At 36.4% G+C, this 25,304-nt stretch overlaps 1 protein-coding gene across 4 annotated transcripts; it reads right to left on the reverse strand.

Annotated features, from left to right (window-relative positions):
* Positions 1-4,867: 4,867 nt before the first annotated feature.
* On the reverse strand, positions 4,868-16,389 carry LOC131632956 (ubiquitin-like domain-containing protein CIP73). 4 transcript variants are annotated; one of them, XM_058903680.1, is made up of 17 exons: positions 16,170-16,389; positions 14,589-14,778; positions 14,017-14,161; positions 13,298-13,415; positions 12,590-12,670; positions 11,590-11,708; positions 11,431-11,505; positions 8,751-8,912; positions 8,568-8,637; positions 8,296-8,471; positions 7,959-8,123; positions 7,802-7,873; positions 7,601-7,730; positions 7,124-7,510; positions 6,309-6,697; positions 5,896-5,970; positions 4,868-5,200 (listed from the first exon to the last, which is right to left on the reverse strand). In XM_058903680.1, exons 3-17 carry the CDS (start codon positions 14,137-14,139, stop codon positions 5,192-5,194), a joined length of 2,151 nt encoding a protein of 716 aa, XP_058759663.1. In that variant the 5' UTR covers positions 14,140-14,161; positions 14,589-14,778; positions 16,170-16,389; the 3' UTR covers positions 4,868-5,191. The 4 variants fall into 4 exon arrangements, with proteins under 4 accessions (XP_058759663.1, XP_058759656.1, XP_058759659.1 ...); XM_058903673.1 differs by having other exon boundaries at positions 14,589-14,803; XM_058903676.1 differs by having other exon boundaries at positions 14,589-14,812.
* Positions 16,390-25,304: the final 8,915 nt, after the last annotated feature.

Genomic DNA, 25,304 nt, shown 5'->3' on the forward strand with positions numbered 1-25,304 from the left:
AACGTCAAAACCACCAACCATCGCTCGGCAACGACGCCACCAGGTCGGCCAAGAGACGCGTTTCGGTACGGACGTTTTTGTTTCTCATGCATCATAAATCGTGTCGCAGCCCATGCCGAGCAGCTACCCGATTCGACGGGGAGACCTACATCTAGCTCCGCCGTCGTAGTACCACACTGGCCGGACACCAGCTCGCGATGGATAGTCCGCGCCGCGAGCTCTTGGTTTCAAACGCAACCTCGAATTCTCCTAAGGTCGGGAGTACACCCCGCCTGCCCGATTCGTTCCCCACACGCTCGGATGACAAATATTGGTCGAGCATAAGAAAGTAAACACAACGAATTGCTAAAATAAACGAGCAAACATAAAACGAATTGCTAAAATAAACGAGCAAACATACATCGAATTGCTAATTTAAACATACGAACGTAACAGGATAACAACACAATGACAAAAAAAAGAAGTGCATTACGACGACTCGAAGGCCCCAAATGTGTCGGGCAAACGCCCATTATACAAGTCATAAACGGCTCGCAGGCTGACAAAATCTTGGCGCGCAGGCCGAAAACAAAAAATAACCAATCACGCTTCACCACCATCGTCTTCCTCACCCCCGTCGTCCTCCTCACCCTGCTCAGCCTCCCATTCATCGAAGTCTGGGTTCGCCTCAATCTTGTCGTTCGCAACCTTGTTATACGGACTGATACCTGCAGTGACCAAACGCGGGTTGAGGACCCGCAGTTGCTCCACGGCCACCTTGAAACCAGCCCCCAAGGTGGCGACGCAATCCACTTCGAGCTCCCTCACCTTGCCCAACAGCTGAGAACGAGTTTCCAAAGCCTTCTCGTCCTCCGCCTCGTCGGCCCCGGGAAGATGAGACTCTTCCAACTCGGCGACCCGCTCGCGCAACCTCTTCTCCTCGGCTTCCAACTCCCTGACCCTATCCTGAGCCTTGCAGAGGTCTTCAACAACATGAGTGTGAATCTCATACTTATCTTTATAAGCTTCGAATTCATGTTCCAGCGTTTCATACTTCTGCAGCAGGACGTCGTAATCCTGCTGGGGACAAACCCTATGAGCATTTAGAGCCATGGCCAGAGCGGCCACCCTCATCATCCCCTCGACATCCTCGGCCAGATCATTTCCCCGAGCCACCCTGTCCCGCCTAATGATGTGTTTCACCTCATCCCGCTCCAGCAAAAGATTCTTCCTCGAGAAAAGCCCCCGATATAAGGTGCAGGGAGGCAGCACGATGTCGTCGTCGGTAGGGTTGTCATTGATTAGGGGACAGACCTCTGGAACCCCCTCAGTCCTTTGCTTCTTCTCATCCGAAGAACTGCTCGACGTTGTTCCAGCCGAGGAAGGAGAGCTACCACCAACAGCGACCGCAACAGCCGCTTTAATCTCCTCGACACGAGTTCTCTTCACGGCCCCTTTGGCAGCCGCTTTGTTCTTCGCCCTCATCTTCACAACTTTGTCGTGCAAGTCAGTCATTTGCCCTGAAGGAGAAAAGAAAAATTAGCAACCAAGACAAACACATTAAACAGTCAAAAAATTTCTCACCAAGTAAAATCATGGCATCCCCGTCAGTCTCGCACTCGAGGATAGCCTTAGTATTGATATGACGAGTCTCAATCTGAGGCTCCCCATCATCCCCGAATAGAAGATCCCCATTGGGCAACGTACACGTCGCCAACCTAAACCCATCAACGAAAGTGACAAGCCTCTTGTAGCCCGTCAAATCTCGATCGTTCAAATCCTCATCCCTGAAGATATAAGCATGCGTCCCCTTCTCAAAGTACTCATACTGCCACTCTAGAGGAAACCGAGCAAAAGGTCCTACCTTCTTCACCCCGTCCTTGTAATATTCGATGATCTCAAACAGATGGTCCTCGGCCTCGAGAGTGTATGACTTAACCATGAAGTAACGATTCTTGAAGTGTTTAATGGAGTCCTGGTAGATGGCGAACAACTTCTTCGGCTTCTTAAAAGAGACCCAGCTAAACTTGTCGTCCACATCACGGAGCATCTGAAGGTGAAAAACTCTAAAAAAGAGAGGAAGTGTGGCTTCGATCTCCAAGAAGCAGCACACGATCTCGAAGGCCCTTAAGAAAGCGAAAGCATTAGGGTGAAGCTGGGACCGGCACAGTTGCAACCAACTAAAAACACTCCGCTGTAAATGAGTAAAGGGAAGCCTCAGACCGGCCTCCTTGAACACGAACTCGTACATGGCGAATCGAGGACCAGGATAAGCCGAACAAATTCTCTGGTGGGACTTCGGCGCGAAGGCCCCCCACGAAGGCTCCATGCCCGGCTCAAGGTCTTCAAGGACATTAAAAGCCTCCTTAGGGTGCATCGTGAAACGCAAGGCGATACTTCGGGGCGCTACAGCCACCCAATCCTCGAATTTCCTCGGAGTAGTCTCCACAACTGGGATGTGTTCATCTTGGGAACGACCAATCGCCTCTTCTTCGTCGGATATGTCGAGAACATCATCGTTTCGGGCGTCGTGAGCCATTTACCTGAAAAGTAGAGGAAACAGTGAATTCGACGTGTCAAATCCACCCTTCCACCGCATGCCAAGTGAAAGGGCGAGGAAAATAGACGACGAGGAATAGCCATCTAGAGTTCGCCGATGACGCCATTCTTAAATAAGCTATGAGACGAATTCTCACCTAAACGTCCTCGTCCCATTTAAAATACCCTAGGCAAACGCGCAATTCAAAGATCATTCTCATAACTTGGTCGGCGCACACATTCATTTCCCCGCCACGCTCATAACCTACTCGACTCACGCAACCGTTTTCCCTCGTCAACCCAAACCCGCGCTCGGCAAACTCATACAAAACATACGCTATTCCCTCACCCGCTCGGCCTACTCATAGCTAGATCTCCTAAATCTATGAAGAAAGTACAAAGGAGAAGTCGAGGACACTTGGATCAAGACAGCAGAAGAGGAACACGCGGTGGAAGGCGAAATCCTTGAGCAAATCTTGGGAGAGTTTCAAAAGCTAAGTGACAAATGAATGTCCTCCTCACTCTTTATATAGGAGAAGGAAGCGAAAGGACGCCATGATTGCCTAGGGATTTTAAAGGACGCAATCATTGCCTACCCCAAAAGGCGGCTCCCAGCATAGGAAAACGCAAAAGGTGCCATAAAATGCCTTGGGGAGCCCAAAGGGCGCAATTAATGCCTGAACCAAAAAACAGCAGGGTAATGATGACGCTCCAAACGGTCGCCACCTGTCAGTCAAAGCCTGACAAGGTAGATCGTTTCAATTAAAAACCAACAGTAACTCCGTTCACCTCCTCGGCCAAACTATGTGTCGTCGAACCGATTTTCTCCTCGACCTGAACGTCTCTCCACAACGACTACGCTCCCCGCGAGCCGAGGACCCAGTCTTCGAGAAGGCCTTAGCTACGAACGCTCCTTCGGACATATGCTCGGCCAACCCCATAGCGAAAGTCGTCACTCCCACGGGACTAACGACTTGGGGGGCTCCTGTTCTAGACTGGGCCGAGCAGACCCAGTTCCCCTTGCCACCCGAGCAGGCCCAATCCATTTAGGCCCATTTTCTTGTTACCGTTACGAACTGGTCAAGCACGAAGACCACATGCGTAACACTTCAGCGAAGGATCCGGTCAACCACCTCCGAATCCTACGTCACGCTCATCCAGAACGTGAGTCACCTGCTGACTCAGCCCTAGCAGAGGATGTTCTGACAGTTTCCTAGCACGTGGGCCTCCAATTGGATTTGGCCCAATTAGGAGACCTTGGTCCAGCGCTGGGGGCTATAAATACCCTCTTTCACTAGAGGGTCAGGTATTCATTCTCTACTTCTTAAACCCTCGCTCTCTCCGATAGCTTCTGACTTTAGCATCGGAGAACCTTGCAGGTACCCCCCCCCCCCCACCTTGTTCATCAAGCCAGATCCAGCTGCCGTAATGATCCATTCTGATCAGATAAAATCATATAGTAATAAGTGTTTTATTGGTCTACAATGTTGTTTTATTAGTTTGGTTAGTGGTCATGACATACAAAATGACGTGGGTCATTCAATATGGTGGAGTGCATCAAACATGGGAGAAGGTGTAGAGTTCTGTGACTTGCTAATCTCCATCAATGGTTTTTGAAGGATTTCAGTGTTATAACTTCACCATATTGATAAGCCGACTAACTATAGTGCTGGACCTTTTTTTTTAGGTAAAATAAGTGTTGGACATGAGTGGTAGAAGAATAAGAGGATATACTCCCACTCCCACAACTAAAAGAGAAATTGTAAGCTAGTTTCTCGTTGCCAATATATTTTAAGTTGAAAGTGATGTGCATTGGCATTGTTTTAATGTAGAAAGGACATCCATTCACTTATTTCTTAAAGAAATTAGGTGGTGCGGCTTGAGCATTAGAGACATGACAACACTATATTTGAGCTAAGAATTTTGTGATTCACCTCAGTTGTAGTTGAAATAATTGAAGGAAAACTCAAGTTAGCCAAAAGATATGATCAATGTGTTAAAGGAATATCTCAGTTATACCTTTCGAATACTCTAGAAGCATGGAACAATCTACAAATAGTGTTTAATTGAATAACAGATTTAAGATATTATAGCAAACGAATTCAAATGAAAGAATATAGAATTCTCTAGGGAATTTGAATTATTCTAACACACTGGTTTATATAGTTCAGTTCCATATCATGTTTAGTATGACGTTTAGGAAAACGTGGTGGCTTACTAAGCTGAAGACCGTAGATAATGTGTCACTCATAGGCAGGCTAAATAGATACTTCAACCTTTGTTTTGTACACAGATGTTGTTACCTTTGCAACATGGAATTTGTACGATAAAAAATTGAAACCAAAGAAAATAATTTAATGGTTTAAAAGAAACCAATGAAATTTATATGATGTCACCTCAATTCTAACCGATGGTAAACATGATTCTATAATCACTTCCAAGCATAAACAAAGTCACATAAGAAAAGATTCATTCCAATTCCAATTCTAATTCCAATATTGTACAGCAATATCACAGTTCTTATAAACTGTCTACAGCTGAATGTTAAATCATGCTTGCCATATATACCTAAAGATGCGCAAAATACCAAGTTGATATCAAGAGAACCAATCACCCTGAAGTCTGACTCTTATGACCACAACCTTCCATGAGCATATTTTGTTTACAATTACCATCATTCCATCTGCATCAAGAAGTTACATCATCGTTCAAAAGTTGTAACAATAATTAAGAACATTCAAAACACATTAGGCACTTTTAGAGAAATAATAACAGCAATTAAAAAAGGGAAATGAAGTCTTCCTCATGGAGTATCAACCAAATCCACCTTCTAGACAAGTTTTTCAATACTCCCATCACGGACCCAGTAATTTAACACTATTCAAAATCGATGCTACTTAAAATTATAAGCAAATAAAATTATTTATCATTAAACCCAAACTATTTTATTTTGCCTGCCCAAGTTTTACAATCACAACATTCTGCAAGGACAATCAAAGTGTGTTTTACAACCCAAATATTAGAACCTTTGCGTATTTTATGGGTTTGAGCACATTAACTTCATAAATATGTATTAAAAAGAAATTTGGAGCGACATAGAGGGAAAAGTGGTACAATCATATTAATATGGTTTGGATGATTTGGACATGTGCAACAAAAATCGATAGAAACCCAGTCAAAATAGCTTGATAATAACTGTTGGACTAGAGATAGCCCAAGATAGGATCCCTACAAGGTACCATTTCATTCATGTATCTAACCCATTATAAAGGACTCTAGTTGTTATTGTTATAGCAATTAATATTAACAATCATGATGCCACACAGATGTAATGTAACATAGAACATCAGTTTACAAACTCAAAAGTAGAAGATAAACCTTTTGGCGTTTTGGATCTGGAGCGCTTGGTTCAGAACCTCTGTGCCTCCGTGATGTCCCAGCGTTAGTTTCAACCTACATATATACCTGCTAGTCAGTTTCTTTTCTTTTTCAGACGAGGGTGATTATAATATTCCATTTTCACAGAAAAAGATAAAGTCCTCCTGTACAATTGCACCTATTTGTTTTTGTTACATTATATAGCTGCTCAGTAACCTGGGAGCAAAGAAGACCTAAGGGTTTGAACCAAGGAATTTTATTTTGGAATTCCCCACCTTCAACTAGTGGGAAGTCCCTAGTACGCATCAGAATCCAGTAGTTATTAGGGTGGTTGAAGAGAAGGGTATCAGCAGTTGAAGTTTCCATGAAAAAAATTGATCACAATAAAACAAACAATAATGAGGCGTGCTAACCTGGGTCGACGAATCTTGAGCCATTTGATCATCAGAAGAATTTATTTCAGATCCTATTTGTTGGGATATGATCGGCATGATCTCACGGAGTACATTTGACAAAAATACTCCTTCATCACTGACATGGGGTTCAGCCGTAGGGACTTGGGGAGCAGCTGTTGATGTTGCAGCATGAACTGCGGCGGAACCCGCATTTACTCCTTGTAAGCTTGAATCCTCCACGTGAATTTCTCCACCAGGAAAGAGTGTTCTTAAAAACTGAATTACATTGCTTGGTATCTGTCTATCAGACTCTTGATTGTTTTGGGGTCCACCAGCTGACAGAATATTGATATTTACAACACGTGAACTAGATAGCTCTTGTCTCGTGTTTGGAGTTGACGAGGTACCTACAGAAATCCAATAACAAACTTATTTAAGCCCATAAGATATTTTTATTTAACCTATGTATCACATACGTTTGTAGATCATCAAATTACATAACAATAAGCTTTAGTCAGCAGTTACTCAGTGCGCACAGTGATGATGGGCTACGCGAACAACCTATTGAGTGACCACAAAATGAAGGAATATACAAGCAACCTTTTGAGGAAGAAACAAAAATGAGTAGAAAAATACAAAGCTGTGTAAATATTTTACATATTCTAATAAGTCAAACATGAGCCAAAAGTAGAAAATTGCAATACCAAATTGAATAGAACCACATCTTCAATATCAGTGATGAGAAAAAGAAAAGAAATATCAAATTAGGAAACTTCTAGTACTAGGAAGCAGTTATCTTTGTGAAATGTTAATTGCTCATTATGTCTAGTTACCATTCCTTGCAGAGTCTTCAGCGCTTTGCCTTGGCAATATGGATTCAGGAGTTGAATGTTGTGCAGCATGATGCTGACTTGCTGATTGAGATCCCGGTTCACTATTTGCATGTCCTGTAGTTACACGTTGAAATCTCCCAATAATTGGATGGTAAAGCCCTGTAGAAGTAGCAGATGATTCTGAAGGACGGCTCAAGGGACCAGGTACTGTTGCAACCATGGTTCTAATCGGCACTATCCTTATTCCTGACTCTCCAGCAATAGATGCATCTGATCGCCTAGCGCTTGCTTGATTAGCAGAACTTTCAGCTGGATTTCTTTGAACTGAAGTAGGTTGAGTATCCCCGCGCTCTTCTTGATTGGCATTCGGTGTGGTTGTTGAAGTGCCTAATATTAACAATAAAGTTTGCAGGACGTAAGCATTACACAGAAACACAGGCTGCATAACACAAATAGATAAATAAATAAATGATTTACCTCGTCTTATCTGTATATCGATACGTCTTGGGAAAAAACTTGAGCCAAGTCCACTACCTAAAGTTGAGTCAGACTGTGCAGCTCCTACAGGGACAGCACCAAAGCTTGCTCCAGGTTGAAAAGGAAGAGGCTGGAAACATGCATTTCAATAAGCAAAAGTATGATAGTTTCATGACATGCAAGACGAAGGACAAGTGCAACCTGAACCATGATATGATTAGGACCAGTAGGTGATATAAAAACTGCGGGTCCACCATTAACTATAGCTTCAGACTGCACAAAAGTCACAATATTAGTAAGTAGTATAAACAGATGCAGTACCAAATAAAATATCACAAGGATGGATAACCAAGCCTACCGGTGTTTGACCCATACGCACTGTCATGGTTGTTCGACCAAGCTCAAGTAAAAACGCACCAAGGTTATAAAACAATACTCCAGTCGCCAAAGCCCTAGATTGGGCAGTTGATCGCAATTGGGCATCAGTTACATCTGTTTGATTCTCCAGTTGTCTTGCCAGTTGCTGTGGAAATATGTAATGAACTCAATAAATTTCTACCTTTAACATTAGTGAAGAGATTACTCAAGTTCAAATTATGGAGAAAGGAAAAACGAAAAATAAAGGGGGAGTCTTTTATTGAATTGTTAGGGGGTCAGCTTATATACAGATAAAAATATGAGAAGATAGAACACACAAGTATGCACTCCCCAGCTTGTTCAGTGATCATTCGTCTGGTAGAACGCAAGACTTCTGCCAAGGATGCGGGTGATGAAAGATTTTCCGGTGTTGAACCCAAACGTGAAGTAACAGATCCCACTTCATCATTACTATGAGCCTCAGCTGCTTGGGCATTATTCTCCCCTTCTCTGACTGCCAATAAAATATGTTTCATCATTCTCAAATAACAAGAATGCAGCAGGAGCTATCTAATGATGATAACTATAAAGTTCAAAATGGTTTGCTTACCAATTGTATCAAATTCATGGCTCATATGACTTAGATACTGGGACAAAGTTGTCAAAGAGTCAGGAATGACCTAAAAAACAAGATATTAATGATTAAAATGTTTAATTCCAACAGAAAGTCAAATATCAAATCTAAAAAAATATGTATCTGAATTATGTAGAGATGAAACTTGGAGCATCATACAGGAGGCTGCGAAGACCCTAGAGAGACTGATGCCGGAAATCCAAAAGTATTCCGTAATCTATCCGACAAACTACGTAAACCAGTTTGATCAGGTAAGGGACGGTCCGGGTCTGATACTCCACTAGAATCTGAAGTTCTTCCAAGGCCTTGGGAATCATGCTCCTTTATCCAATCATGTACAGACAAGATGTAATGTCAAAGATTTGCCAGATGAATAAATAAATAAATAAAATAAAATAAATAAACACATCACCAGAACCATTCTTGTCAGAATCACGATCAGAATCGTGAAACCCATGGATTTTGCGATCCCTAAACGATCTGAATAGTGAGCAGAATCCTAATTCAGAGAAAAATCCCAATAAAATCGCAGCAAAAGCGCGATCTCATATGGATTCCACCGATTATTTTTTATTATTGAATAATTTTTGAATGGGTAAAGACGACCCGTTTCAGTTTTGTGACCCGATTTTAAGAATTGGTGGTGATGACGATGATGATGGTGGTGGTGGTGGTAGTGGTGGTGATGATGAGATTAATGAAGATGACAATGTTGACATTATGGGAGATGATCCAAGTAGATGGCGCATTAGTGATCTAATTTAGCATCTAGGCTTTAAGTATTTTGTTTTATATTAAGATTTGAGACTTGGTTGTTTTATGCATTGTTGTCAGAATCGCGATCAGAATTGTGAAATCCATGGATTTTGCGATTTTGATCACCCTAAACGATCTGAATCGTGAGTAGAATCCTAATTCAGAGCAAAATCACACAAAATCGCTAAATTGCAGCAAAATCCGCGATCTCATAATGATTTAGCATCTAGGCTTTAAGTATTTTGTTTTATATTAAGATTTGAGACTTGGTTGTTTTATGCATTGTTGTCAGAATCGCGATCAGAATTGTGAAATCCATGGATATTGCGATTTAGCTCACCCTAAACGATCTGAATCGTGAGTAGAATCCTAATTCAGAGCAAAATCCCCAATAAAATCGCACAAAATCGCTAAATTGCAGCAAAATCCGCGATCTCATATGGATTCCACCGTTTTTTAGAGTAATTTTAGAATGGGTAAAGACGACCCGTTTCAGTTTTGTGACCCGGTCTTAAGTATTGGTGGTGATGATGATGGTGGCGGTGGCGGTGGTAGTGGTGGAGATGATGAGATTAATGAAGATGACAATGTTGATATTATGGGAGATGATCCAAGTAGATGGTGCATTAGTAATTTAATTTAGCATCTAGGCTTTAAGTATTTTGTTTTATATTTAAGATTTGAGACTTGGTTGTTTTATGTTTGTTTTATGATTTTTAACTTTTGAGTACTTTCATATTTAAGAATTGAGACTTGGTTGTTTTATATTTAAACTTTGAGTACTTATATATATGTTTACTATTATGAGTTGAATCCATTGATTTTGGTTGCGATTTTCGATTATGCAATCTTGATTTCCCCTTTTGATTCAACAAAACGATTTCAGTAGAATCCATCGATTTTGGTTGCGATTTACGATTTTTCGATCTTACTATCCTCTTTCGATTCAGACAACCTTGACCAGAACACTTTTATGTTTAATAAAAGGATAAAACCATCCTTAAATAAGACAAGAAAAGAAACAAAACAAAACACACCATTGCAGTCTCGCTCTCCAATTCTACACATATCAAGTTATTGCATCTCCTGAATTTACATGACTGCTTGAAACTGTAATATCTTATCTTCTTTCTGTTTGTTTAACTTCATTTTTCCCTCATCAGATACATATAGTTGAGAGAATCTGAGTTAGTTTATTAGAGTTAATTAATGGGTAATTAGAGAAACTAGGCTCGTCACATATATTAAAAGGCGAGATCAAGAGAGTGGGATTTTTTTTATTTGAAAGAATTTTTGGGTGGTTGTAGACTCTAAAACTTCTGCAGTACATTAAACAACGGAATCCTCTCCTAGTTTTGCTCTAATGAGATTCCAATTCTAATCAATAGATTGATAGGTATATGTTAGTTGATGGGATTGGAGTTAGTTTGTTAGAGCTAATTACAAGCAACCTCCAAAAGTTCTGCAATTCATTCTATAAACAAGGGAATCCTCCCTTCTTTCGCTCTAATAAAGTTCCAGTTCCTATCAATAGATTGATATGCATATGTTAGTTGATGAGATAGGAGTTAATTTGTTGAGAGTTAATTTTTTTATAGCGAAGGCAAAGAATGTTTTTTTATTAAATTGCTAAGACTCACTGAGTCACAAGGACAAGAAGTGCAAAAGGGGAAAGTACAACCAGTACATCAGTGAAAATAAAAACCACATTACACCAAGTTTGCTAGAGTTAACTAGTGGGTAATTAGAGAAAGAAGACATGTTTCCTATAAATAAGAGAAGAGGTTAAGAGGGAAGTCTGACATTTTGGGAGGATGTAGACCCTCAGTACAGCAGTTCATTTCGTAATTAAGAGAATCCTGCCTTAACTCCGTTCTAATAAATTCTAGTTCCTATTGTAATTTCAGACTGAGTCCTCATAATGTCTTTCTTTTCCTCTTCCCTTTAATACTCAAGGAACATACAGAATGAGAATATTATATATTCGCACATTTCCTCTCAGTGTTTTTTGGTGGGTGGCTACAATTAAATTTGTCAAAATGCAACACTACAAATCAATAAACATATGAAAGGTTGAACTCACCCTGACAATAACCCCTTCACCACCACTTGCGAAATTTGGAAGTCCAGCGATAGAGCCAAGAACAGCGGAAACAATCTGCAGAATAACATAAAAAATAAACAAAAACATGCAAAAAAAAACCCACAGGTGTACCTCTTTTTCTTTCAATTTAAAATATACCCTATTTATTTCAGGTGGAACTCCCTCGCCGTGAACAGGAACATTAAAAGTTTCAATGAATACACCTGGAGCGATTTGAGTACCGTGACTATGGCTTGTGCTTGAATTTGGCTCAGTCACTGTAAAATGGATGATTAGCAAGCAGTAAATACCTATCGGTGTATTATAGTAACATTTTCATTTGCTGCGCATGGCGTTAAAGCATAAACAAAACAAGATCTACAATGAATCTGTTCTGCACCCCACCCCTAAAATAAACTTATGAAGAGACACTTCAGAATTTGGATTTGAGCCTAACTCAATCCCGAAAGCTAGCTCTTGCCAAGAGTTAGCTTTTGGGATTGTCCTCCACTTATAAGTTATAACCATTGTTCAAGTCATATCTTAAGCTTTCAATCCCCGATAGCATTGAGTGATGACAAGCCCCAAAACTAAGACAGAAGCATGCATGATTGTTAAACTCGCAAGTTAATTCTTAGACTGATAAGATCTACGATTGTACTCCCTCCATTCCAAATCATTTGTTTATGCTCTGATTCCTTTCCTTTTCCAGCACAAACTGTGGTATCGAACAAATTATTCATTCTAATTCTTGCAAGTGCACCTGATCAGTATACACTCTGATGCTCTGATTACTTAATATCTTAACTAATTCTTCAAGCATGAGTAATGATATTTAAAATCCAAAGTCTAATTCATCAGCAAGTCAAATGCAACTCATTTTTCTTCCCATTGGGATGCTTTAATATGTGAGATAGAAACATTAATAGCTTTAAACTAAGAATAACCTTCTTAGAAGACAGTTTGCCTACTAGTAAGGTATGGCTCAATGATGAAGACCTTGGTAATTTTCATATTTTACCAACTCTTTTACATAGAAAGAAATTATCAAAACAATCACAAAACAATGAAAACAGAACCACGCTATAAATCCAAATAAATAAGAACAGGATTCATAGTCATTACAATAGCAAAGATGATATACAAAATTGCATCAAACCTGCATGATTGGGCAGACTTCCTGGAGGTGGCAGATCAGGTTGCCTCACAACCAGATGCAATGTGTGACCATCTTCAACGTCTACTTGCGTTAGGGAAGAAACCCGAATAGAAGAAAAAATATTATATGAATAATACAAATTAAAACTAGAATGGCGACACAACAAATCATAGGTTTTGAATTGATTGAGTGTAAATAAAAGGTCTATCACAAATCTAAGTCATAAACAAGCATGCTTTGTTGTTTTGTAACATATTTATTCAATATTGATATTCAATATCAATGTACTTGATAGTAAATTTTACTTCAAAGTACTTTTTGTAAAGGTGCAAAAACTTTGGCACGAACACAAAGTCATTTTGCTATAAATATTCCACTATTATGACTACCATGCCCACTCTACCAATCTGTTCTTTTACTGGACCTTTCCGCCCCAAAATCTCAAACTCCTAATGTTTGGTGACAGGCGAAGTTAATGATTGGCAACCTGCTAGACAAGCAAAGGGAACCACAAAAGGAAAAATCAACTACATATAAAGGAAACGCCTTCAGGCTGTATTGCACAATGGCACCATTTGAAAATCAAAATCTTTTCTCATAACTATATCAAATAAGAAACCTGGCACTCTTGTCAATCAACTGCCAATAAAATGCACATTGGCCCCCTTTTTGAAGTTGTTGAACACAAAATAGAAAGATAAAGGATACGGTAGGCAGACAATAGTTGATCATCCTTGAGAACTTTCCCTTGACAAATTAAGCGCTGCTGTTCTGATATCACTCCAGTTACAGAAGCAATCTGTTCTTTCAGAGCAGGGACTGGCATCTGCAGAACAGGAGAAATAGTTAGAGGGACAATCAACAGTTCAGATAAGTAATAGAAAGATGCCAGCTCAATGATCAAGATAGCAGTTTTGAGGAGTTATGACAACCAACCAGCAATAATTAAATAAAGTTGTCTTAGAGTATATGAGAAATAAGTGTCAGCTTTGGAAAACTCGATGGATTTCATCAAGAAGTTGGCCGCAGAGCACTTTGCAGCTTTCCACCATTGATGTGGACATTGCCACAACCGAAGGTATCAAGCACCTTTCAAGATGGATGGAAAACAAATTGTACTATAGTCATGGTTGTCAAACTCTCGAGTTACCTCTTAAATTCATTGGAGTTTACGGTATTAGAGTTATGGTTGTCAAACACTCGAGTTACCTCTTAAATCCATAGGAGTTTGCGATTCTAGTTACCTATTGAGATAATCTAAGATATTCTAAATTACTCCAAAGCACAACTAGATATGTATTCTAACTATATGTTTTAAATTAAAGGAAGAGCAAGAAGTAAGATTACGTGAAATAAAATAGAAGTGTTACACTGAAGAAATTTTATAAGAAAAAGAAAAGAAAGTTTTAGAGTAGTCAAAGAATCACCTGTTTATCAACTTTGAGGGAATAAGTTTGTGAATCCAGTGTTTTGAGCTTTATCTCAATAGTGGTTTCTGAACTTCCAGTGCTGTTATTGCTAGGGATCTTCTCAACGTTGTTGCTTCCCATTCTCCACAGACCGCACAATACACTATAAAATGAAAAGGCGTCAGAAACTACTAGTATTTTGCTGGTATTTCTGTTGTTTCCATGACACAAGGTGTTTATGGAACAAACCACGTGAAACTAAATAAACAATATGAAAAGAAAGAATATTTGAAAAAAATCACATGAACACAATATTACAGCTTACATGCTAAACTCCCAACTTAATAGAAGTATAAAAGCCTCTTCGCATGTAAAGATCAATTAATGCAAAATGGATTTTATGAACAACAATATGAAATTTTGGAAGTTCACATGATTTCCGCAATCATCAAACCCTTGCAGAAAAGTACATAATGAATTAAAAGACAACTCCAACTGTCCTACATGTAGGCAAGATTCATTCTGCCTTGATGGAACTCCTATAGTGATGAACCCACTTCTACAAGCAACCTGGTAAGAGGGAAGAGTACCATTGATGGGAGTTGTGCTGCACACCCAGTCAGTATGAGACTCAAACTCTTACATCAACCCTGATGGTTTGGAAAGACAAGCTTATCCCCACATGCAGTTAGGAAAACAAGCCATCGATACCATTTCATGTGTAGCGTATATCCTCTTCAAAAAGCATATGCTTATAAGATGATGTGTCTGAAGCCCATCCTATAAGGGATTAACATTAGAGTTCCTGCACCAACTTATCACCATGGCAGATGATAGATATCATGACAATTTGAAATCTCCAACCAATCCCAATAAACTGAAGCTAAAGCACAACTTGAAACTTGATAACATGAGTAAAATAGAACAATATTCACTCTGGTAACAATTCCCTACAAATTTGTGCATAAGCATATATGTGATAAGCACCTACTTAGGAACTCATATTTTTTATAATCCTCTTCTATTGTGCATAAGCATAAACCCTTACACATGCACTAATAAGTAATAACTGCTTATGTTTATACTGATATCATATTATCATCAGCAATGCAATATGTGATAAAGATCATCCAATGCAATTATATATATGTTTAAACAGACAACTTTTAAGTATTTTAGCTGGCGTAACAAAATTTAAGGCAGTGACTTCTCAAACAGCAAAGCAACTGCACAAGCAGCCCATTTGTGATTAAGATTGATTATTTCACAAAACTTGTAGGGTTCCTGACCCAAAAAAGCGCACATTCAAAATTCATAAAATTTTGATTTCAGAAATAATACATGAAATAGGGAAGTAAAACCCATAATGAAATTTAGAAGCTTTTCATTGCATGGTAGCATGTAGCCACAATTTGTAGTCCAGTCAATCGCACCCATATAAAAATGAAGAAGAAAACCGCACGGGACTTAACTCTTACAACCGAAAATGAAGGCATAGGAATGAAACTAGGAAAAAATCAAAACACAGCTAAACTATCAGCTACACTTTCTCGCATCCAAAATGAAAGGCATCAAGAACATTCCTATCCCAATAATAAATAAATAAATAAATAAAACCCAAATACAAGTACATAGCATTTTGTAATTGTATCTTTATTGAAGATTGAAGATTGAAGAAAGTAAAGTACGTTAATATCAGTTTGCACTTTCCAGTTTTTCTTAAGACTAATATATGCCCTAAAAAAATACCATCCAAAAAAAAAAAAAAATACTACTTGATCAAAACAGTTCAAAAATGTCCCCTTTTGTTCACAAAATGATCAAGAATCAAAACATGCATGATTATGTGAACACAATCCAATACAAGCCTGTGAAAAGTGAAACAAATTCGCGAACCTAATTTCAATTTCTCGTAAAGTGATTACAAATTACAAAAATTGCTTAAAGACACAACAGTATATAATCAAAACCTAGTTACGAAAGCAGCGATGATGAATAAACAGCAACAATCCGATTACTATTCACCGAACAAGATACGAAAACCGAACCAAGAAAACGCTATGATGATTGAATATGAACAAGAAATTGAAATTGAAATTGAAAATGAAAAGAGGGTATTGAATAGAGAAAAAATGGAGAGAAGATGAAGATGGTGAATGAGGAATCTGTACCTTGAAGTGAAGTGGAAGAGGAAGCGATTAGGGATTGAGAATGGGAGTGGGTGTTGCAGCGTTAAAGCTTTCACCGTTGGGTTTCACGCACGCACGGGTTTTTTTCAATTCTGAAACAACGAGCTGGTGTGCATGCAAGGCTGAGTTGGATTGTGGAGTAGTGAATTAATTCTCGCCCTTTACTTCAACTTCGGAACTTCGATGACAAGTGAAAGAGTCGGTCGTAGCTGCAGCCGCCTTTTTATTTCTTGATCTTTAAAACAATTAAATAATAAATAATTGATTTATACCGAGTTATTTATTTATTTATTAAAAGTTAAAAGTACAATTAAGAGCCTAACGAGTCGTTTTGCCAACTCACGGGACGGATTTGAATTTTGAGTTTAGACGATTAAGTTGGTCATCCCACTCCACTTCGTTTTTGAACAGATTTAAATGGATAGGTCTAAACGGGACGAATCATCCACTTTACCGTTTAAACGGGACGGATCATCCACTTTACCATCCCTGATTATACTACCCTAATCTTTTAAGAATTTAGAATAATAACTTATGACATTAACATTTGTATTGGATTAATCAAAATAATATAAAAATAAAAGAGACTAGCACACAAAAAACATATTAGGGTACAATAGAAAATAAAACTAATTAGATAGTATGTAGTAATCCATTTTCAAACAACTTTTTCCTTACTCTTTCTCGTTACCTATGTATTTGTAAAAGACATAGACAACGTGGGATGAGATATAATCTTAGTGGGAATACTTTTTAATTACCAAAACTCCCTCTAATTTCAACAAACCAATAATACACGAATCTAACAAAGTTATCTGACTTTCTTATTTCAGAGAAGTTTATGAGATAATCAACAACTTTATATTCATTATTGGGATAAATTATATATCTCACGTATTATAGAAATGTCATGCTTACCATATACTTTTATATAACTCACAGATTATGACCACAACGGTCCCCTACATTCGAGCATAGTATTCGGATTATCAACATCTTACTATAACTCTATGATACTCCAATTCTGCAACAAAATATACAGTCTGGATCATGCGTTAAGACATGCTTGACTTCTACATGCATCTTATTATCCTTACCACACTTATGTGTAATAAGTCGTGATAATAAACAACACTTCACAATGGAGTTCACAATACCATTATCATTCCAAGACGCATTACCAGAACTAGCACAATGGAAGGTTATATAACCATTTAAGTCTTTTCTTAATGCGTTCCTTAAATAACATACGCCCAAGAAGGGATTCACTATTAGCTTTATAATAATTGGTTTTGAGCAATTTCCAATTAGCATTCCCTCTTAATCTTTATTTTACTATGCTTAAGGTCATTGCTCGCATGTAGTTAGATTTTAGACATGAAAAAAAAAAATTCCTTCATCTTATTGGGGATATTATAACCTGGTTGTAGTATCAAATACGACCGCCCCATGTGTGTCATTCATAAGTGATTATCCTCTTATACAACATCCAAAAAGTATTATAGCTTGACTGTAGTATTCATTACGGCCGTAGCTGACCCAATCATTAAATTTTATGTGTTGGTTTCCTTTCATTACAAAAACCAAAGAGTGATACAACATAAACATAGTATTCAGTACGACCATAATAGGTTCAAAACGCATCTAAAACTCCCAATATAGGTAGTTCTTCACCAGATTTTTTTCCAACTTTTAAATTCTGCTCAAACCTAATCCTTCCTAGCAATCATAAGTATGTTCTTGGCACTAATCATATAGAAAAACATGATTACAACTCATTTATCATGTTAAAATCCACATACATTTTGCACAACCATCATCACATGTTCAAATACCTTAAGATCAAAGTCTAAGTTAAGAAAACTTGCATTGATTCTTGCTTCTGATTTCAAGAAGATGGTGGATAAAAAAATGAATGAGAGGCTTGATCTTTACTTGTCTACTTGAAGCTCTTTATTTTCTTCCAATTGCGTGTGATTTTATTTTTCTTCTAATTAATTCTCACCCTTTACTTTAAATTTGGCCATTTGTTATCGAGTGAAGAGTCGGTCATAGCTACCACCGCTTTTTTTATTTTTTCTAATTGATTTTAAAAACAATTGAATAATTAATTTATACCAAGTTTTTTAAGGAATGTAAACATATTTTAAATTATTAACTTTGTTGTCTGTGTCTTTTTTATATTCTTTTATTTTGAATTATTTTTTCTTTTATAATAAAATAAAATATTCAAGAAAATTATTGGTAATTTAATAATTTTATAAAATATTTTTCCTAACTATTACTAATATTTTAATAAAATATTTAGTAAATTTAATAAATTATAAAGTAACATAAATAGTATACTTTATTAATTTTATAAAATATTTTTTTCTAACTATTAATAATATTATAATAAAATATTTAGGAAAGTTAATAAAATATAAATAACTTAATATTTTCCTAATTATTAATACATTACTTTAATAAATAATATTTTATTACTTAAATTAACACAATCAATTATTATTTTAAAATGAGACGAATAGAATTGTTTATAGGTATTAGCATTTTAAAAAGAAATGTGAAAATAAACTTACTTTAAAAATACAAATAAAATTATATTTATGCCAAATTTTTTCTCTTGTTTACTCTTTCATTTTTTGTTCCAATTTAAACATTGTTTGCTTTTAATTTACCAAATTTTTAATCAATTTGTTAAAATCAATTAACCTACTTCTCCTTCTTTTACTCTTTCTATATAAATAAATAAATAAATAAATAAAAACACTTAAATTTATTATACTATAATAATACAATAATGTTAATTATCTTACTGTAAACAAATTTATTTTATATCAACCAATGTGCTCATCTTTCACATTCACTTTAATCTCCGCCTAATTTTAACAAGTTTAAATGTAATATTAATTATTTTTATAAATTATTATTAGGGTTTAATATACTTCACCCCCTGCCAATATAGCGAGATTCGGTTTGGCCCCCTTGAAGGTTTTTTTTTACCAAACGCCCCTTATAAAACCCAAAACATAGATTTACCACTCCTTCTTACCACACTTGCTGACTGGGCAATGTCATATAAACTAGGGGTGGCAAAACGGGCCGCCCGCTGCCCGCCCCGTCTTATGCCCGCCAAAAAACGAGCGGGACGGGCATGCCCGCCAAGTAAAATGGGCATAAAAGTCATGCCCGCCCCGCCAAGATGGCGGGTTGGCGGGCGGCGGACTTACCCTCCTATTTTTATTTATATTTTTTTAATAGATTAATAGGCTTTTTTACCTTTTAATTAAACTTTTCACTTATTTTTTAAAACAATTTTTTATAAAAGCAACTTTTTAACAAATTTACTTAAAAAAATATTACATATATTTATAAATAAATGTATAAAATAAACCATCAAGAATTAAAATTACTAGAATTAACTAAAAAAGAGTGAGTTTTGGAGGAGAGGCGGGTTTTGGCGGGCGGCGGACTTTGGCGGGGCGGGTATGGCGGGCGGCGGGTTTTTGCGGGGCGAGCTTTGGCGAGCGGCGGGCCTAAAATCCCTACCCAACCCGCCATTATTTGGCGGGTGGCGGGCTGGCCCGGCGGGCCACGGCCCGTTTTGCCACCCCTAATATAAACCCATTGTTGACTTAGGTGGCAATAAAATAACTATTTAATTAATTAATTAAAAAAAACATGAAACTCAACATTGGTGATTTTGAAAAAAAAAGAAAAAACACAAAATTGTTTCTTCTCCTCCGTCTTCATTCGCCGCCATTACTGTTCTTTTTGGTTAAAACCATTTTGTTTCTTGCATCTCATTTTCAACAGCTTCCTCCCAAATCACTAATTTAAAGTGAGATTGAAGGTGAGATTGAAGTTGGTAATGGTGGTGGTGGTGGAAGTGTTAAGGCAGCAGCTTGAACTTGCCAAAGAGTTAAACAAACCAGCATCTGTACACTATTCGCGCTTACGGATCTATAAACGTTGCTATGAGTTCTTTTGGATGTTTCTTTGTTACTTTCTTCCCTGTGTCTTAAGTGCTTTTAGAATTATATATTCCTTCTTTTAAAATTTCCAGTATACCAAGTTCTTTTTTTTATAGCAAGCAACATTACTCATATAGTCATATTTCATAATTTCTTAAGTGCAATAAACGAAAAACAAAGAGATAATATTTGAGTACTTGAATCCATTACTCATATACATATATTTTGAATTATTGGCTTCCTTTTCTTCCACTGACAAATTGCATGGAATAAGTTTATATTTATCTTGTCTTCATTTAGGTAATTAATAACTTTAGCATCCAAGAAAGGAAGTACTTATACATTTTCTGTGGTTGTGATTGATCTCTTTCATTTCTAAATCAGTGTTATTAATTGCAATTAGCGGAAAGTCAAAAATCTGCCATTTTAAGCCGGCATATCCACCATAAAACGTCATGAAACCACCGTCCTTCACAAATTGGCCATGACGATTCGGTTGTAATGCCACCACAATCCACTATGGTGTCGTCATGACCAATATTTTCAACATTACTATAGATTTTTCTCGTCAGTTTTTTATATTTAGAAATTGGTATTACTTAGATGGAAGAGTCACTCTTTCTTATTATGTTTTCTGGTTCTTGCAGCTGGAATTGTACTCTTCTTGTGGAAAAGCTAGTGAGGTATGTTGAAGAAAACTCTGGAGGAGCTAATTCGTGGGGGCATGGACACCACCACCATAACCACAACAGCAAGAAAAAATTGAAAGATGATAATAATTCTGATGTCAAAAATCAGTCACAGTCTATCAAAACAAAAAAAGAGAGATTGGTAGATGAGGGGAAAAAAGACAATCAGGTATCACAAGAATCATTGAAGGGAGATAAGCTATTAAAGTTTGTCTGCTTAATTTGACAATATGCAGCAAATATGTATGTTTGTTGTGTCCTAATATTTTACATGGTTATACTTCTTTCATTTTTCTTGCTTAAGAAACTGTTGATTTGCATGAATAAATAAGAGAAGGTGGAGGTTTCAAAGCAAAGAAGAAATATAAACTCTTATTTGAATAACAAACCAAATGAGTATGCACACCTGCTTTGATGCAAAAAGTTAAGTCAAGTTGTTGCATCATATTACTAAGCAATTAAGGAACACGTTGGCTTGCAAAAATAGTGATTTGTGAAATAAATTATTTTGAAAAGTCTCTTTTGAAATATAAATTTTACCTCTTCATAACCATCAACAGCTTTTAAACTTGAATTCAATGCTTTCAATGCTTTAGATGCATGCAAAACACACCCACGGGGGAATTTTATTTTAAACAGTTTCACTGATATGAGGTTGGAACACACTGTTTGTTGTTGTTGTATGGCTGCAAGTTTATGGCATAAATGGAGGTTTATATTAGTTGTAAATGCTAAATTGCTGTGATGTTAGCTTTACATTGATATTGGTTAATAAATTGTGAAACTATTAGCTTCAATAGGTTAGGGAATTTGATTTTGGATGAAACCGTCTGATGAATGAATGTATGAAACTGTTTGATGTTTGCAGGTCTTTTATTTACTTATGCAGGATTGTGTGATCAATATAGCTGGGGCTGAAGTGGATTTATCTTGCAGCAGGTTCGGTTTGGTTCAATGATGCTAAACCAGTTTGCTTTGGTCTAGATCAAGTCGCAGTTTCAGATTGAGGAGCCGAGTCACTTCCTTTTTATGAACTTTTTGTGTTTGTAATTGAATGAACATTGATGGAGTTTTGATGGAAACTTGAACTTGAACTTGAACCGACTGTAAAGAACCAATAACAAAAACTTCATATTTAGAATACTTCTGTCTTCTTTTTGCAGGACCATTTGATTTTGGTTGCATATGAAAACATAATGATTTTGGACCTCTTAGCTTTGATGAATTGCGACATTGATGAACTCGGCGAAATAATGTGAGATTGAAGTTGGTAATGGTGGAGATGGAAGTTGGAGAGGTGATTGTGGGATAAAATGGTAAAAGTCCATTATCATATACAGTCATCAAGTCTCCTTTTGCCACATATTCAATTAAGTCAAGTCCAATCAGCAAATGTGGTAAAAGGGTTAGGTAAATCCAGGATTTATATTTCATAAGGGGCCTTTAATAAAAAAAACTTCAGGGGGCGTAAACCAAAACTCGCTATATTGGCAGGGGGTGAAGTATATTAAACCCTTATTATTATCACTAATGTTATTCAACAATTTAAGAATTTTTATTATTTATTAATTTTTTTTATAGTTTTACCAAAAATTATATATTTTACATAAATGTTTTGTTGCAATTATAAATTCTTATTTAGTAAATATTGTAACTATGCAAACTCAAATCTAAAAATAATGAGTTTTGTTTTGTTTATTAACAAAACTCACATATTAACCAATATTAACCAAATACTTGGGCTATAGTGAGAAAGGAGCTTCCACTAAGGACAAAATATTCGGGAATTATCTGAGTTTGATTCTTGGTGGAAATAAGGTTTGGTCAGCGAGTCGTTTCTCTGAACCACAAAATCAGATTAGTCGGTTCACTATGTGGATCGAAACTGGTTGGTACATTTCTTTATAAAAAAGAAGAGTTTGATGGTCTAGAGAAAGGTATGTAGTATGTGGGTTAAATGAGTGCATATGCATTATTGGAGATGCCAATTAAGTCTACACACTCTTGGAATATGATAGTTATCTCGAAGCAATGGGAGATTATTAGAAGTATGTAGGTTGATTGAAATCATATGCTCACTAAGAGAAAATTTTGCATGAAAGTATATACTTGAAATTGAATGGTTGAGATCAAAGAGTCTCACCTCAAGCCTTAATGACAATATGACTTGCTTGTCACGGGAGGTTAGCTACCAAGGATAAAATGCATATGTTTGGCATGGAAGATAATACGAAGTGTTGTTTCTGCCAAGTGGAGGAAACCATTAACCACATCCTTTTTTACTATAAAGTTTTATAGGAGATATGGGAAAAGGTTTTAGTTTGGATCATGTCAAACATACTCCTAAGACCACTTGCAATGGGGTGTTGAATATATGTTTCAATAGTTGAATAATTGCAATTGATGGTTGAATGAGGTGTTGAAAGTGACATGGATTAATTTGTGTTGAAAACATTCAACATGTTGAATGAGAAATGAGTGGGGGCCACTTATAATACTTTGCAAAATCTTATTGATTGTTGTGATTGTTTATATTTTTATCTTACCTTAATTATTTGGAGTCAATTATTTTATAGAAAATCAATTTTTATTTTCACCAAAATTCATCATTTTTTGTGTATATAAATAGAGCCTTAGTTCATTTGATTTGGACAAAGAAAAAAAAATCTATTTTTCTCTCTTATTTTTCTATTTAGCCTCCAATAAATTCTTGTTTGTGAGTTGAGTCTATTGTGCTAATTAAGTTATGTGTTTCATTTTAGGTGTGTTTAGTGTATTGTATTGTATTTTAAGTTTTTTGTAATTTTATTTGTTTTAATAATGACTATCTCTATATATCGTCTTTATTACTTGCAAATAAAAAAATGAATTAAGAATATAAAATTATAAAAATAAATTATTAAATTAGAAAAAACATAAAAAATAAAAAATTTAAGTCTTAATTATTTTAATTTAATTTCAATCGACAATTGTTATTAATATATAATCACAAAAACATAAAAGAAAATTAAAATATGAAATAAAAGTGGTGGGGTAGGGTGTTGAATTTTATAAACACAAACCATTGTAGTGAGTAAAAGCTGAATGAATGTTGAATTATTAGGTGAAAGAGAGAGAAGATGATGTGGAGTGTAAAAAGTGAAAAAAAAAGGTGTTGAATATGTAAACTATTGTAGATAGTCTAAGGAATGGGAAGAAGAATTGCATTGGCTCACCAATCATACTAAAGGAAAAGGATGCAAAACTACTTTACTTAAACTAGCAGTTGCTGAGACGGTTTATGGTGTCTGGAACTATCGAAATAGAAAGTGTTTTGGCAATCCTATAAATTGAAATAAAGTAATAGAAAATATAATCGATATGATAGTTTATAGAGGTTGGTATAGTGGGAAACTTAGGAGATATATAGCTTATTTGATGGTATAGGGGTGGTTTCTCTTTTTGATATCATTTTGTATTTCTAGATGGCTGAATCTAGGGGTGGACAACGGTTGGGTCGGTTCAATTTTCAGACCGAAAACCCCAAACTGGCCTAACCATCGGTTGACATGTACTGTTCCTTTTTCGTCCGGTTAAAGATACATATTTGTCGATTTACAGGTTCACAGTTTGGCGCTTTGACGGATCGATTTGACCGATTTTCTTCATTTAGTACAAATCACTTTTTCTCCATTGTTGTCTCAATCTTTCAGTAAAATATTATGAGTTATTTCTAGTGTTAATTTCTCATTGTTTCTAATTGTTGGTTTTGACGTCAAATTAAATTTTTTATTACTCTGCCTGATCAGAGAATAAGAAAATATCAAAAAATAATTTTAAAATATTAATTAAAATAACAAAAAAACATCCAAAATATTAAAGTTGGACAAATTTTTTATTTCTAGAATACAAGATACATCAAACTCCAAAATACATCAAAAAATTGAAAGAAACGTAAACGATAAGTTTACAACAGAATTGATTCTTCCAAGCTCATTGTTCAACCATCTATCTTCTCAAACAATAACAACATATAGCTTTAACCAAATACAACAGAAGAAGAGAAGAAGTTAGAACATTAACATAATATATACTTAACATATAGAAAATATAGATCTAACCAAAATATAGATCTAACAAAGAAAATATAGGAGAGAAAGATTACACAATATGAAATAATCTCAATGCTTACCTTTGATTAGTTTCATAACCAATTGTGAGAGGAAATGAAAAGTCGGAAACAAAGATGCAGGAAGAGAAAAGAAAAACGAGGATGAAAAATGAAGCGAGAGAAAAAGTTGAAGGTGAAAGATAAAACTGACGGCTAGGGTTTCTCATTAGCAATGATATATAAGGATTTAGATATATCTTATTGAGATTTTAAATAATTCAACCCAACCCATTTTAATTAATGATCAACCAGAAGTGATTGGGGCGGTCGGTTTTAGTTTATGATGGGCTCAATTCAACCATCC

Source organism: Vicia villosa, linkage group LG1, assembly GCF_029867415.1.
Source record: "Vicia villosa cultivar HV-30 ecotype Madison, WI linkage group LG1, Vvil1.0, whole genome shotgun sequence".
Lineage (NCBI taxonomy): Eukaryota > Viridiplantae > Streptophyta > Magnoliopsida > Fabales > Fabaceae > Vicia > Vicia villosa.

Excerpts from the sequence above, each read along its gene's own strand:
- LOC131632956 (XM_058903669.1), bottom strand. The coding sequence starts at position 14,139 with ATGGGAAGCAACAACGTTGAGAAGATCCCTAGCAATAACAGCACTGGA. Across the intron at positions 11,709-12,589 it reads AAGTCTGCCCAATCATGCAG|TGACTGAGCCAAATTCAAGC; the intron begins GTTTGATGCAAT and ends TCCATTTTACAG. Across the intron at positions 7,874-7,958 it reads TGCGTATGGGTCAAACACCG|TCTGAAGCTATAGTTAATGG; the intron begins GTAGGCTTGGTT and ends ACTTTTGTGCAG.